Source organism: Anomalospiza imberbis, chromosome 5, assembly GCF_031753505.1.
Source record: "Anomalospiza imberbis isolate Cuckoo-Finch-1a 21T00152 chromosome 5, ASM3175350v1, whole genome shotgun sequence".
In the NCBI taxonomy this organism is placed as follows: domain Eukaryota; kingdom Metazoa; phylum Chordata; class Aves; order Passeriformes; family Viduidae; genus Anomalospiza; species Anomalospiza imberbis.
Window position 1 is genome coordinate 8,160,006 of NC_089685.1, and position 14,162 is coordinate 8,174,167.

Sequence of the window (14,162 nt, forward strand, 5' to 3'; positions counted from 1 at the left end):
TGACGGCTAGTGTGATGTTATCCAAGGGATGTCATCTCCGATGGCAGCATTAAAAGAAATCCAGCTAACTCTAACAAGGATAGAGGGTAGAGAATGGAGACATTAAAGCTTTTAAACTGCTCATATGCTGTGATGATGAGAACCTGAGGGAAACCCATCAAGAGGAACAGGTCCCCATTGAGTCAATGACTTGTGTAAGCTCACAAGTGGGATTTTTATAGAGGGTCTGCTGATTCTCTGTCACATATACTCCAAATTTAAATGAAATAAAATGTTTAAAAAAACCAGGAAGAAAGCAAATGTGTTCAGTCTAACAATAAAATAACTGGGTTATTGGGCCAACAGATAATCACTGCTCTGCAGTGTACAAGTTCATATGTGTATCACTTTACATTTTAGCTGCACAAAATATTGATCCAAAATTAGGTGGACAATGCATTACAAAAACTCTTCTCCAGTAGACTTCAAGAATATAGTAATGAATTATTAAATCAATTTGTTGGAAGTGGAAATTAAAATCCTTCCGGCATGTCTTTCCCTATAGTGTAGTTTATACATTAAATCCTGCAGACTGTGCTGTACAGAGTTCACTGACAGTGCATCAAATAATGAGGCCATACGTTGATGAAAGGAATTTTAGGAAAATATGCCATTGGATATACAGCAAACAGTTTTGATCAAAGCCCATCTGCCGTATGAAGTACACATTTTTTAACCATTGCTAAACTGCATTAGCCTGAATTATTTTGAAAGTTATGATTTGACTTCTACACAGCTGACAATGAACTAAATAGTACTGGCAGTTAAGGAAACATCCTTTCAGGATTTGTAAAATAGAAATAAGAAAAAAAATGTTTTATTATATTAAGATGCCAACTACAACATGCAGTTGCCTCTACTTAACATTTGTAACATTCTGTTTTTATCTGAGAGTCTCACAGACTTTAGATACAGCTGTGAGTGCCTGCAAGCATTTACACAGAATTACAAACTGTTGGGCAATACATTAATGCTTACATTAGATAATATAGCTACAAATTTTAGTACAATAAAGCATTGGCTGTGAAATGAAATTTTTACATTTTAAATATTTATGTAAATGTAAATCTTTGTTCTTTTATTTCTTTCTGCTTTGGGGAGGCTTTGTTTTGGGGTTGTTTTGGTTGAGTTTTTGATTTAGTAGGGTCTGCTGAGTTGTGATTGTGTGCATGATCTGCAGGTTGTGCCTGCACACAGAGTTGGCTGTCTGATGATGCCTCAGATGTGTGTATGGCTGAAATGTGTAGTATATTGCTGTATAGTGTGCAATTAATGGAGTCATACAGCACTAGGATCTGGCTGAGGTCTGGATTGCTTGGATCAAGGACAGGAGAGCCCCACCTACTTGCATCTGTAGATGTATCCATGCAGAAACTCACAGGCTGTTCCCTTTCAGAGTATGCACTGCTATCCACCTTGCTGCTGTATCCTGCAGAGCTGTAAGTCTGGATTTGATATATCACAGATTTTACCAGAGTGCTGCACTACTGTCCCTTCAAGCTGGGTTTTTCACAAATGTACAAAAGTCATTATAAGGCAAGTTCAAGTAACTAATCTGTAGAATACCCCGTTGCCACTAGTTACTGGTAATGCCAAAAAATATCAGCCAGTTCAGACTTCTGGTCCCTGCTAGATGCTTCACTCCTGCATATTTTGGAAGGTGTCCTATGAAAGGAAATAGCAGAGAACGGTTTTTCCATAGCAAAACACTGGCAAGAACTCCTGGAGGCGAAAATGAGACTGTAATCCTTCCTTTGTGTTGGCCAATGTAGGTTTATGTTTCCTCCAGCAGAAGAATGGTGGTTGCAGGGTCAGTGGTTTAGGTGGCTTGACAGTGCTGCCTGAGGTTAATTCAGGCTGCAGCCGGACAAATGCCATCTGCTAGAGTTTAAATGCTCAGGCAGATCTCCCCAAAATGAGCATTTATTTTCTCTGATGGCCATAGTGACATTTTTCTGGCTTTCCAGTATTTTCTCAAGAGCACGCCAAGGCTGTTCCACAGGCAGAGCTTCCTGCATGTGTTGTCTCCTTCACTCAGAGCTGAGCCAAGCCACCCCAAGTGCTGCAGGTGGTGACAGACATTTCAGAGGAAAATTCTCTGTCTCTCTTTGAAACCCTTCAGACGTCACAGTACTTGGCAGAATGTGGTTTTCCATCTAGTCTACCTTTTCATTAATGTCTCTAGGAATTTTCATGCTACTGCTTTTTTCTTTTCTTGGATACCAGAATTACAAAACTCATCTTAGAATCACTTTTCATAGCGTTAGTGGTTTTTTTGGTCTGCTGGGGAAACATGCTGTACTTAAAATAATGTAACACTGAGGTTTGGCTTAGGGCTCCTTTTGATTCTTATGTGTTGCTAAATCGTGCCTTACACTGCTTTCTTCTTTGGCTGGTGTTCGGGTTTTGTTGATTGGGTTTTTTTTGGTGTTTTTTTTTTTTTTAATGATCAGACTTGTAGGGCATTCTCATGTCTTTCTAAATAAAGAGCCTATAGAAAGCTGTTATTATGGACGTAATACCTGAAGTCATAGTTCCTTCCCCAAAGAAAACAAGAGGAAATGAGGAAAAAGAATCCATAAGAGATACATATGCATCTAACTATAGAGTGAAAGGCATGTTGGTATTTCTGTGCAAAGATCCCAGCTTCACATCTGACTGGTGGGACATTTTATTTATGTCCCTACCTCCTCTTGGAAATACAATTTTCAGATGACAAATTGCTTTCCATCCCACCCTTTTTTCGTGAACAATAGATACTGTGTTTGAGCAACAGACTATAGAATGTAGAAAACAGTGAGTCTGGTTGTTTTTTGGGGTTTTTTTTGGGGTGGGGTTTTTTTGTTGTTTTTTTTTTTTTTTGAGGAGACACAATATACAAATAATTAGGGTTAGAGAATAGCATTTGCTTTGTCATCAGTCTTGGATTTATGTGTTACATGTCCAAAATATAGAATGTCACAGATAAAATTTCTCAGAATCACCGTTTGTAATGATACATAACATGTCTGTGTGCATGGCTGTCTATCTGTCACTTTCTGAAAAGATTACTTCTGTGTCTGTGTGAAATTTTTGAGTGTAATCCTGACCTCACTGACATTGACCTGAAAAACATCCTGATATCTTTTGAGGAAGAAGTGCTCGTTTCCTATGTGTATAATTTTAGGTGCCCAGCAGTAAATTCCATGGTCAGATGAGCTCTTCAGAGCAATGTGGCACAGACCATTCTGTAAGGTTTCTACCATTTCAACCAGTGTTTATCTCCAAACAGACTACATGCCTGTTAGAAATGCTTCCACCAGCAGATTCCCTTCAGAAAGATGCTGAAAAGTATGAAAAAGTAAACAAAATAAGGGAGTTCCTTCCTCCCTCATTTCACTTCCTTAGTCACCATTTTTTACTTGAGCTTGAGTTCATCTCAACAAAAAATCCAGTGTAATCCTCAAATGTATTTTCTCTCTCTATTGGAGAGCTTTATTTATTATCAGATGGTTCTCTGCAATAAGATTTTTTGCTGACTCTGTTCCCTCAATTGTGTCCTCATTGTCTCTCAGAACCTTCATTTTTCTTTGCTCTATTTGGTTTTTCTCAAGTGGGAAACACAGCAGTGATTTTTCTTGCCAAGTTATTGGTGTTGAATGGATGGTGTGTAAATCCTGTGAGGGGCTCAGTAAAAGTTAAAGCCTTTATAGTTTTGCAAAACTCATTGTAAGCTGGGTTATGCTTCTTAGGAGTCTCTGCTGATTGTTTAACAATTGTATAACAATAGCGAAGACTGCTGCTTGACAAAACCTCATCTAAACCAGGTACACTAAACCCAGTGATTTATGCAACATAAAATGAAAAAAAAATCACTTACTGCAGGCTCATATAATGCTTTTTGATTGTACCATTGTATTCTTGTTCATTAATTTCTCCTGGTGTTGGGAAGTGAGGTAATGCTGATCTGGGGTTTGTGTAAAAAAGCAGTATTTTTCTGAATCCTGAAAGAGAACATTTTCTGGACTATAAACACCACAAAACCTACTTAATAAGTAGGAGAATAGTGATGAATAATACTGTTTACCAGTTCTTGGATGGAGTTAGCTTTAACTGAGATTTCACAATGGAGAGAAAAGCATCTTCTGCCAAATAATAAACAGACCATCTATCTAAGGGGTACAAGAACATAGTTTCATTATGCTCTGGATCAATGTCATCTTTGTTATTGCAGAACTAAGTTAAGATTGTTAAGTAAGTCTGAAAATGTAATTTTATTTTTAGTCTATTTGATTTTCTAAGTTACTAATCTAAGCCATGTATGCTTACAGTTTTCCCTCTTACTAACAAAGACAATTCAATATCCAGTTCATGATTATAGTACAGTTTTGAACCACACAGTAGACAACCACAGTAATTTTTCTTTTGGAATTTGTATGATAATTTCAAGGTGAGATATCTGCATAATGCATTGGACACACATATCTGTATACTTGTAGTTAAAATAATGTGCTTTAAATTTGTGTGCGTATAAATTTTTTTCTTGTAATGGTAGAAAATAATCTATCTAAATAAATAGATATTTGTCTCTTAATAAAGAGATGATAAAGAGATAATGTACATTTCAATAAATATTAATTGTAGGTGAGGTAATTTTTGTTTATATTGTAACTGGTTAGTTTTAAATCTTTTAAAGCAATATATTTGTCTGAAAGGCCACTCATGCTATTTTGTTGATGTCTGGAAGGGACATCTTTTGCTCTCTTCTGACTCCATTGACCAAAATAAAATAAAACCACAAGATGTCAAACAAGGATAGATGAGGAGAAGAAAGAAAAACTCTTGCATGAGTGATAGAAAATTACGTATTGAAGCTACGTGGCCTAGGCAACTTACTCATGAGGTTTATAATTCATTTATAAGCTTATAGTGACTAAATTTATAAGCTTAGAGTGACTAGATTTTATCTAGAGCTTATAGCTCTAGATTTTCAGTTGTCACAATTTGCAGCATTGCTATTAGATTCACTAAAACTGAACCATAACTCTTTATTGGAATATAAAATTCTGAATTTTAAAATGACCTTGGAAAACCAGTGCTGGAAACAGGTTTTAAATTATCCTCGAATTCCATAAAGGCTTTTTTAACAGAATTAGCCGAGAGCTTCCTGAATACAGTTTAAAAAGTGTGTGTTTGCAGATGGGTCACAGTCGTTTCAGCTCTGGACTTCTTGACGCCAGGAGAAGTCGGAAACTACATAGTATTTGTGAATGCAAGATTTTGCATTTAGATAGGTTTGGGCTGAACGATCTAAAAAAGCTCCCATAAGCACAGAGCTCCTTACTGTCTGTGTGTTTGAGAAGGCTGAAGAGCCCTGTTTATTGCCACAAAGGGCCTGGAATAAATTATGTTTAGCAAATTGGCTCCAGGTTTTCTTGTTTCAGACAGTAGCTTCGGAGCAATCTGTTTTATAGGCTCCACTAGATGTGACCAATTGCGGGGAGGTGACACCTCGTTTCGGGACGTGCCATGGCACATGTGCCAGTCAGGTCTGGCCCCTCTCTCTGTCAGGATGGCAATCCACCCACAACTCCACTTTCTGTCTTCTGGCACTGTTACCCACAGCCCGGTCCGAATTTATGGGCCCCGCTGGGAGGTCCAAGCAGGATGGAGCCAGGCTGCTCAGCCCCTCTCAGCCTTGTGCCTCCCGCCTCTACGTGGGGCAAATAAAAGCTCCTTTATTCCGCTGGAAATGCCCCCGTTTCAGCGAGGTGTGTGCATGGCTTCCTTCCCTGGTCGGTCTTGCAGGTGATAATTAACACAGTGCAGTGCTATTTCCTAGCTGAAGCCAAGGTGGGGAAGCAGCTTTAGCCTCGGCATTTTTCTTTTCAGTCTCTTTTTCCTCATTTATTTTGGATCTGTTCATGGTGAGGAAGTTTTAGAAGGTGTTGGTCCTTAGCTGAAGTATCAAAGAACTAAACAAACCAGTAATTTTTCCTTCTCTGACCAAATTCTTCTTACTTTTGAGGAGAGGAAGGAACGTGGTAGTAAAATTTGCATTTAGGTTTTATGTTTTATTTCTGCTCATGGGACTGTTTGCTTATGATCAGTGTGACTGTGGGTCTTTTCAGCACAGGACACTGATTGACATTGCATATGTTACAGAGAGGAAGGATATTTCCTGAAGATTAATGGCAAGTTAGTTGGCATGAAGTTCATTAACCTGAGCTAGACTGTTGGAAGGACTCTGTGTGGAAGCTGGAATTGTATTAGAGGATCATCATAAACTAAAAATATATGTGACAATCTGGCCAGATTGCAATGAATCTAAAGACAGGACAGGGTTGGCTCGAGCTCACAGAGCAGCTGCCTCCAGTGTAAACTAACCGCCTTGTGAAAGCAAATGGTTTTTCAGAGACATTATTCAAATAAAAGGGAAAAGAGGAAAAAAAAAAACAAAAAAAACCACCAAAGAAACCTGGAGGTTCCCACCAGCAAAAAATGCCTAAATGAAAAAGTGAGGTTGTGAGCTATGGCCGAAGGCCTGAGTTTGGTGCTGATTCTCAATCAATTCAGCAAATGACAGTGCATCAACAAAACTGGTTTTTAAGTCAAATTTAGTCTTGATTCTTCACAGTAATTTGCCTCAAGAAAATGAACCCCAAATCCTTTGGTGAGTTCCCTGTTGTCTGAGGCCCAGACCTTCAGGCCATGACGTCTCAACATGCTTGCAATGAGACTGGCTCCCACTTAATTACTTCTTTTTGAAGTATGGTTTGTCACTATCATCCTGCTGAAGATGAACAGGGCTGGTGTCTCATCTTCATATATTCTTCCCCCTCCTCCCCTCCCCTCTGTTCCCCTTCTTCCCCCTAAATAGATTTCTTAAAGGCAGTTTAACCCTGTGATAGTCTAATCCACATCAGTCCTCTGTGGTGCACCCTCAAATAGATGTGTTGGCACAGAAGAAGTAAGGGCCTTCTCTTCAGATCTCATTCTGTAATAAAGGGAAGGGAAAGATGAAACAGGCATTTCATGTTTGTCTGTTTTCTCTCAATGTCATCTCATGAACGTGCACTCCCCTTGGCCAAGAGTAGTACATTCAGACACTGAATGTCAGTGTTGAAGAGGGGACTGAGAAGAAAGAAGCTCAGTGTTCTGCAATAGGAGCTACGCTTTGGGCATTTTACAAATTATTTCCCTCTTTCTCTTTCACCATCGTGCTCTTCTTGCACACTTCTTTGTCTTTTACTATTAACAGAAGTTCTGGAGGCTCAGAAAGCCCAAGTTTCATCTGAGAGAGATTTCCTCTGTTGGAGAAAACTGTTTCCATCCTTTCATGCCATGGTTCTGGGTGCTGCTGTAGCTTAGAGTTGCCTGACCCAGGGCTGCAGGAGCTTGAATGCTAGACCAGGGGCCACAAGCTGTGCTGCATCCCTCATGGGCTTGTAAGGACCCTCTCCTTTGATGTCTTTGCAAGTGCTGGCTGATGTGGGCGCCAGGATTGCTCTTTTAATCAGGCAGTTCCAGTACCTTTCAGGAAAGAATTTTCATGGCAAGTCATGAGCCATTAATCTCTCGACTAACCATAACATTTCTTTACTCCTTGGTTTTACAGCATTACTCAAACACTGATATTTTTAATTTCACCAGCTGTCTCCCTTGACCTCTAGCATCATGCACTTGCAGGAGGAAGGATCTGGTCTTACAAGTATTTTCATACTCTGATCTCCGTGATTTATTAACCATCAGGTTTTGCCTTCAGAACTCAAGATGCCATTTAAAATAATTTCATGTGCAAAAGTGGAGTTATGGGGCAAAAGAGATCCTTGATAGCTGGGTACAAAGGACACCAGGATTGCTGTTGCTGTTTTCTTTTCAACTACTGTGCTGTGTGACTTTGAGGAAATAGGTTCACTGCAGCTTTATCGTTCTGTTTTTGCATAGGGAAAATAAGGACAGTGATAATTGCTTTCATTTGTAAAACACTTCAAGATTTATGGAATATGAATGACACTTATTAAGTGAAAAGTGCTGCAAAGCTGGCTTAGTTGCACACTGTGCTAACAAAATCTCATATCAGCCTATTGACCCCAGCCTGAAACACTCATTAAAGTTTATAGGACGTTTTGGTGGATGAGTTGCAGTTATTCTGCTGGAAATATCATACTGAAAGCACTTTTAAATCCATCATCTGCACTGACTTTTTTTCTATTAAAACTAAACACAACTGCTTGTTCTATCCAGTTTTCTTAGTTTTGATGGGTATGTACTCATTGTTAACGTTGCTTGTACCCCCATGGCATCTGAGGCATTACAGTTCATTCTAGTCATAGCATAAACATAAAATAGCTTTTGTACTGAGATAAAAAGTTATAAAACATTAAGATATCCAGTCGAACGGTATGAACTAACAAGTTGCGTGGTCACTTTTGAATGGCAAATATTCTTTGTGTGGATACTGTATTAATTCAATTTGTGCTTGAACTTTAGCTATGCTAGACACTGGTGTTGAAAAGTTTACATATTTTTCCAATGTCAAAATGTGTAAATTTAGTATTAAAGAAACAAAACATTTTTACTTGTACTGGAGAAAAAATACTTTTGTAGCAAAGAAATTAAAAGAGCTGCTCTTTAAAGATAGGTCTGGCTTGCTTACAGAATTATTATTTATGCAGTAATGCAGGTCTACAGATGTTTTCATTTTTTTCTTCCAGATAAAACTTGGGTTGTTTGAAAAGTGGTGAGATAGTGCAAAAGAAGATACAGAAGAAGAGAGCAGAATGAGAACTTTGCAAGTGCCACATGCCTGCAGCCTGCTGTCTTTAGTGATGCTGTTCCTTCCAGTCACTGGAATGTCAAAACAAAATATCCCAAGACTGAAGCTTTCCTATAAAGGTAAACTTTTCATTGTTTTTTTCTGATTCTGCTGCTTTTGTTTTGATGTGATGTTGCCAGCAGTTCGTTTGTATTACTTACCAGGAAAACAAAACAGACATACAAAATAGAAGCCTTAAAGCTTAAAGATGGATGAATTCTGCCTAGAGACAGTATTAAATTCTGTTTTTTTTTTTTTTTTTTTTTGTCGTGTAGAGGCACATGTTTCTGAAATATAACTGTTTTTTAAACTATTATTTCTGTTTGCTCCAAGAGGATGTTAACAGACTACATAAATTAGAGGGCAGTTATACTTGAAATACTCTCAGCTGCATTGGAGATATTTCCATGTGGCTGGTGGGGATGATATGAGACATGGAGGACATTCGCATCTTCCTAGAGCATCAGATAAGGTTGGGAGTGCTGCCTCAAGTGTTTCAAGGGGACTGACATTTGTTTTTGTAATTCTTTTTCTATCACTAAGTTGGTATGTTAAACTCCACATATGTGGTTTTCTTTCTCCTTGCCTCTTTGGATCACAAAATCGTGTTTCTCTGTGGAATTTCTTAGTCTTGTGTGTAGTTCTTGTTGGAAATGGTATCTGAGGGGTTTCAACACAGACATATTTATGTATTAATGGACAATTTTTAAAAGATGCTAGATTTCTTGTTGCTTTGAATGTAGATTACACCTCCACAGGCACAGAGATGTGACACTGATGCTGTCTTCTTTAGCTAAAACAAATGCTCTCCAGTTAGTTATGTTTCATCTGTGTCAGCACCCTGCCCTTACGGGAGCTATTTCTGCTCTGTTTTTCAAACTTATGTCTTCCTATGCATTGCAGAATTGCACTCAGGATGGTGTGATGGGACAGGCTGTAAACCCTTCATCGGGGCTTATGATATGTTTATCATGAGTTTAACACCCAGAGGAATTTATTGAGTAAGCAGAATGACATGCTATTTATTTACAAGCTTCTCTTTTGCTAGATTTGCATGCCACTGTGCATGCTATTCCACTGTGTATAGATGTGTTTGGATGTGTTTGTGTGAAAGAGACAGAGGAAGCAAGATCAAGGGATCTTGACAACATTTTTATAAATTCAGGAAACAGTTGCGCTCACTGAAGCCAATGAATACAGAAACTGAAAACCTGACATGAGTTATGAAAGTTAGCAGTAAAACCCTCCTAACATACAGCCAGCCTTCTCACAGCTAGGCCTTTTGAGATAATTCCCAAAAGCAGCATATACCATATGGCAATGGCATTTATTGTGGATTTGACACTCACGATTAGTGAATTCCTCTCAACTTCAAAAGCAGATAGCCTTTGGCGAAATCCTGATGGATGCATTTGGCAGGTAGAGAGGGGGAGAAAAAAATTATTGAGGTCAACACAGGAAGAAAAGAAATGTCTGAAATCTTAGTTTAGAATAGTGGCAGAGACCTGCTGGGAGTGGTTGGGAAAATGCCTGAGCTCGTTTAAAAAGACAATGAGCAGATGATTGATATTTAGGCCCTGACCCAAACTTTTATTAGCAACTTTATAAACCTTTCAGTTTGGCTTGAGGGATACCGTTTCCTGTCCAAACTTATCCACCTATACCCCTGTAGGGGGGGAAATCAACAACAGACACAGATGCAAAATAGCACATAAATCTTAATTTGGAGAGCTGTGATGGAACTGAAAAGCCAGAAGAAAGAGAATTACGAGAATTTATTGTGCTTTGTCTTATTTTTCTGGGGGCTGGAAGGTGTGTATTTTTCCACATGGATCAAGAAAAAATTCATTGCTGTTTTTTCACACTTATGTATTGTAAATGATACCAGTATGGCTTATCATAATTAAACCATATTTTTGTTGTTGATATCAGGATGTCAGATGTACTGAATATTTAATAAAGTTGTCAGAATTAAGTCCATCTTCCTTCCCCCAAGTGTTTCAGACAAAATAATTCCAAGGTTTATGTAAGATGTAGGAGAAATGAACTGTCTTGCCAGTTCTCATAAAATTGTTAGTCATGTCACTGACAAGTCCTGGCATCTCTGTTCTTTGGAATTAAGACTTGAAATATCATGAGGAGGAGAATACAAGGTTCTTAACCTTCTTTGTGGAAAACAGACGAAAACTGGCAACATCAGGCAGTTCCAGAAACCTGGTCACATGTGTGTGTTTGAAGGGAAGTTTTCATTTTCTTCAAGGTGCAGTGTGTTTATGGCATAGGTCCATCTTCCCAGAAGAGCTGAGCATTTGCTGGGGCAGGAGAGCTGAAAGTAAGCAGGATTTTGCTCCACAGTTACTGAATCTCCCAGCTGCATCAGTGGTGGATGTGGAAGAGGGAGAGGGTGGGATAGTTAAAGATGTGTCTGTAACTGCAGGAGTGCTTCAAGAAACCACAGCATGTCACAGCTCCTTTGTGTTCAGACAGCAATTAAAATTTTAGACCTTCTCTTATTGGCAGTTACAGGTTTTCATCTTCTCTGGGTTTTCATCTTAAGAAGTGGGAATCTGTGCTGGAAATGTTAAGATATTCCAGTGAGTCATGTGGGGATCAGTGCAATACAATGCATTTCCTTTATTTCATGCCCTACTCTAAAAATGTGTTCTAAAAAATTGTGCATGTATAAAACTAAAGCTACACACAACTCAATTGAAATATGTTGTAATGCAGAATCAAAGTCATATATTCTCCATCTCTGTTAATATTATACACTATGATCTTTAATCACATATCCTTTATTCCCACATTTTCCCTGATCCATTAGTTGGTAAATTCTCTTCTTCACTTATACTTAACTTTTAGATACTGATTCATGTCATTACTATCCCAGAAATTGTCACTGCTTGCTCTTGTGATGTTTTTAGGATGCTCTCTCTGCATAGACTTTACTTAATCTATGCATCTTAGATACTTCCACAAGTTTGAGGTGCTTCTATTATTATGTTATAGCTTTAATATATGGAGGAGCTAACTGTCTTCTAATAGTAGATTGACATCTTTAGAAAACCAGGGGATGAATTTTTGAGTAATATTCCTTATTTTAATACTCTTTGTCTAGCTCTGCTATCAGTCTAAGAGAAACAGTGTGTATTTATCATTCATTTCCATGCACCTGGAGATAACCTGTGACCTTCATCCAAACTGCAGAACTCCTTAAGCACAGAAGTGACATTCAGCTTCCCTAAGAAGTGCATCCTCCTTGTCTGCTGCATAATTTAACATCCTCATTCCAACTTCTAGAGCAGATGCAGAAGGTTTTCATATACCGGTCTCATTCATTAAAGTCATTTTCAGGACAGCATCAGTTTTGTTACTAAAGAATGGAAGAGTCTGTGTCCTAATTCATATATGTTTAATTCATACAGTGTAGACAGTCATGTCTCTATCTTCTGAGTAATAATATTTTGTAATTAATGGAGAGGTACTTTGATACATATTTTCTGAGTGTATCTCTAGGTTCTACTTTATAGGGAAAAGTAGACTATAGCCAAACCAGAAGATTGATTGCCGTCTCAGGAAAAAAAAAAAAACAAAAATTAAATAGTTTTCAATTTGTGTCTATCCTAAAATTTCCCTGCAGAAATGCAGATTCCTAACTGCAAATTTAACCCTATTGATTTGATTTACTGTGCTGATTTTCATGGACATCTTAGTTAGTGTAGTCTTTTTTTCTCCGTGAATGCAGTTATTTTACAAAAGTGTGCGCCCTGGTTTATTGGCTGAGGGAGATGCCCCAGCCCAGATTTGGATGTTGTCACCAGTGACATCCACAAACATATATCATTCCCATGTGGGAATGTGGCCACGCCCCAGAGCAAGCCATGCTTGCTGTGAGCAGTGGTGACTTGGTCACAGAACCAGGAATCCTCCACTGTGACACAGTACATAGGAAAAAGCACAACTGAAGGTAACCTTTGGCTTTTAAAAGAGGATTTACTTAGCACTGTTAAAAACAACTATGGTAGTAATATCAATCTAATCAACAAGAGCATTATTCTCAGCTGATTTGTTTTTCTCCACATTGAATGAGCTAAGATGCAGTCTCACTCCCACTGAAGTCATGGCAAGTGTTTGGCCACTGAAGTAAATTGAAGCAAGATCAAATTCACACTCCTCACTTTCTTCATCTTGCATAAAGTAAACTAAAGACAGGCAGTTCTTTCTCCTCTGCTGAAGGATGACAGTGCTAAATCATCAGCTCCACATGGAAATTAGCCACGTTTAAAGGATTGTTTAGTTTCATGCAGTGTTTCGCACACAGGATTTTCTTCCCCCTAAGAGTGATCCATTCTTTTAACATCGTGAAAAAGCAAACAGAGAACATTTTGGTGCCAGGAATTCTTTTGAAAATTTGACTGGATGAGTACACTTGCTTAAAGTTCAGAAATGGTCCTTTGAACATGCTACTTTACAATGTCATGCATTCTGTTCTCTATTGTTTTTGCTTTAAACCTGTTTCATTTTATAACTGATGAGATGCTTGACTGTTGCATCAGAGCAGTTAGTTTGTTCAGTTTCAGTACAGCTGGCTTATCTCCATGTCACGCATCATTTAATTATCCATATAAAACATAGTTAAAACTATGTACAGCTCCTTGAGCCTCACTTAAACTGTCTGTGACACTGCAGTAATCCCAGTACCCTGACGGGGTGTTGCACAACTATGACTGGTTGGAATGTGTTAAACTGGTGATGTAGAAGAGAGCCTAGAAATGAGTTTGCATTTTGCAGCTGTGCTTGCTCTGCTGGAAGAGGAAGCAAAACCAGACAAAGCCCTGCTCCTGTGGTAGTATCAGCAGCTGTAAATCTGAATGCTTATGAAAATCAAGGAAAGTGTGTTGAGTGAAGAAATGGTGTTTTTCCTCTTGTTTGTTATTTAATAAATTTTTGATGGTTTGTTATTTCTCAGAAAAATCTGTCTCAGATTCCTTTGCAGAAAAACATCAAGTGTTTATGTGAGAGTGAAGATCCTACTACTGGAAGATTGTATAGTTACACAAAAGACTTTGCCTGTTTTGTCTCAAAAATGCTTTCTGGAGGCAGTTATCATTGAGACTTATAATATACCCGAGATTGATGATGGATGGGCACTGCTGTCCATGCAAGGAAAGGCTCTTGCATGTGCATAAACTAAATATAAATGGGAAGGCATTTATAAATAGAAAAACCAGCAAATTTCTTACAGACTTTTTTTTTTCTTTTTTTAAGCTAGTGAACTTGAAGGTCAGATCCAACTATATGTTGCATTTTCTGTCATATAATTATC

At 38.3% G+C, this 14,162-nt stretch overlaps 1 protein-coding gene across 4 annotated transcripts in view; it reads left to right on the forward strand.

The window, feature by feature from the left end:
* SEMA3D (semaphorin 3D) overlaps positions 1 to 14,162 on the forward strand; it is a 132,972-nt gene that overhangs the window by 32,898 nt on the left and 85,912 nt on the right. For all 4 annotated transcript variants that reach the window (XM_068189554.1, XM_068189553.1, XM_068189555.1 and 1 more), the window contains one exon: positions 8,736 to 8,916. In XM_068189554.1, coding sequence (XP_068045655.1) covers positions 8,802 to 8,916 — 115 coding nt within the window. In that variant the 5' untranslated portion in view covers positions 8,736 to 8,801. The remainder of the gene's footprint in view (positions 1 to 8,735; positions 8,917 to 14,162) is intronic.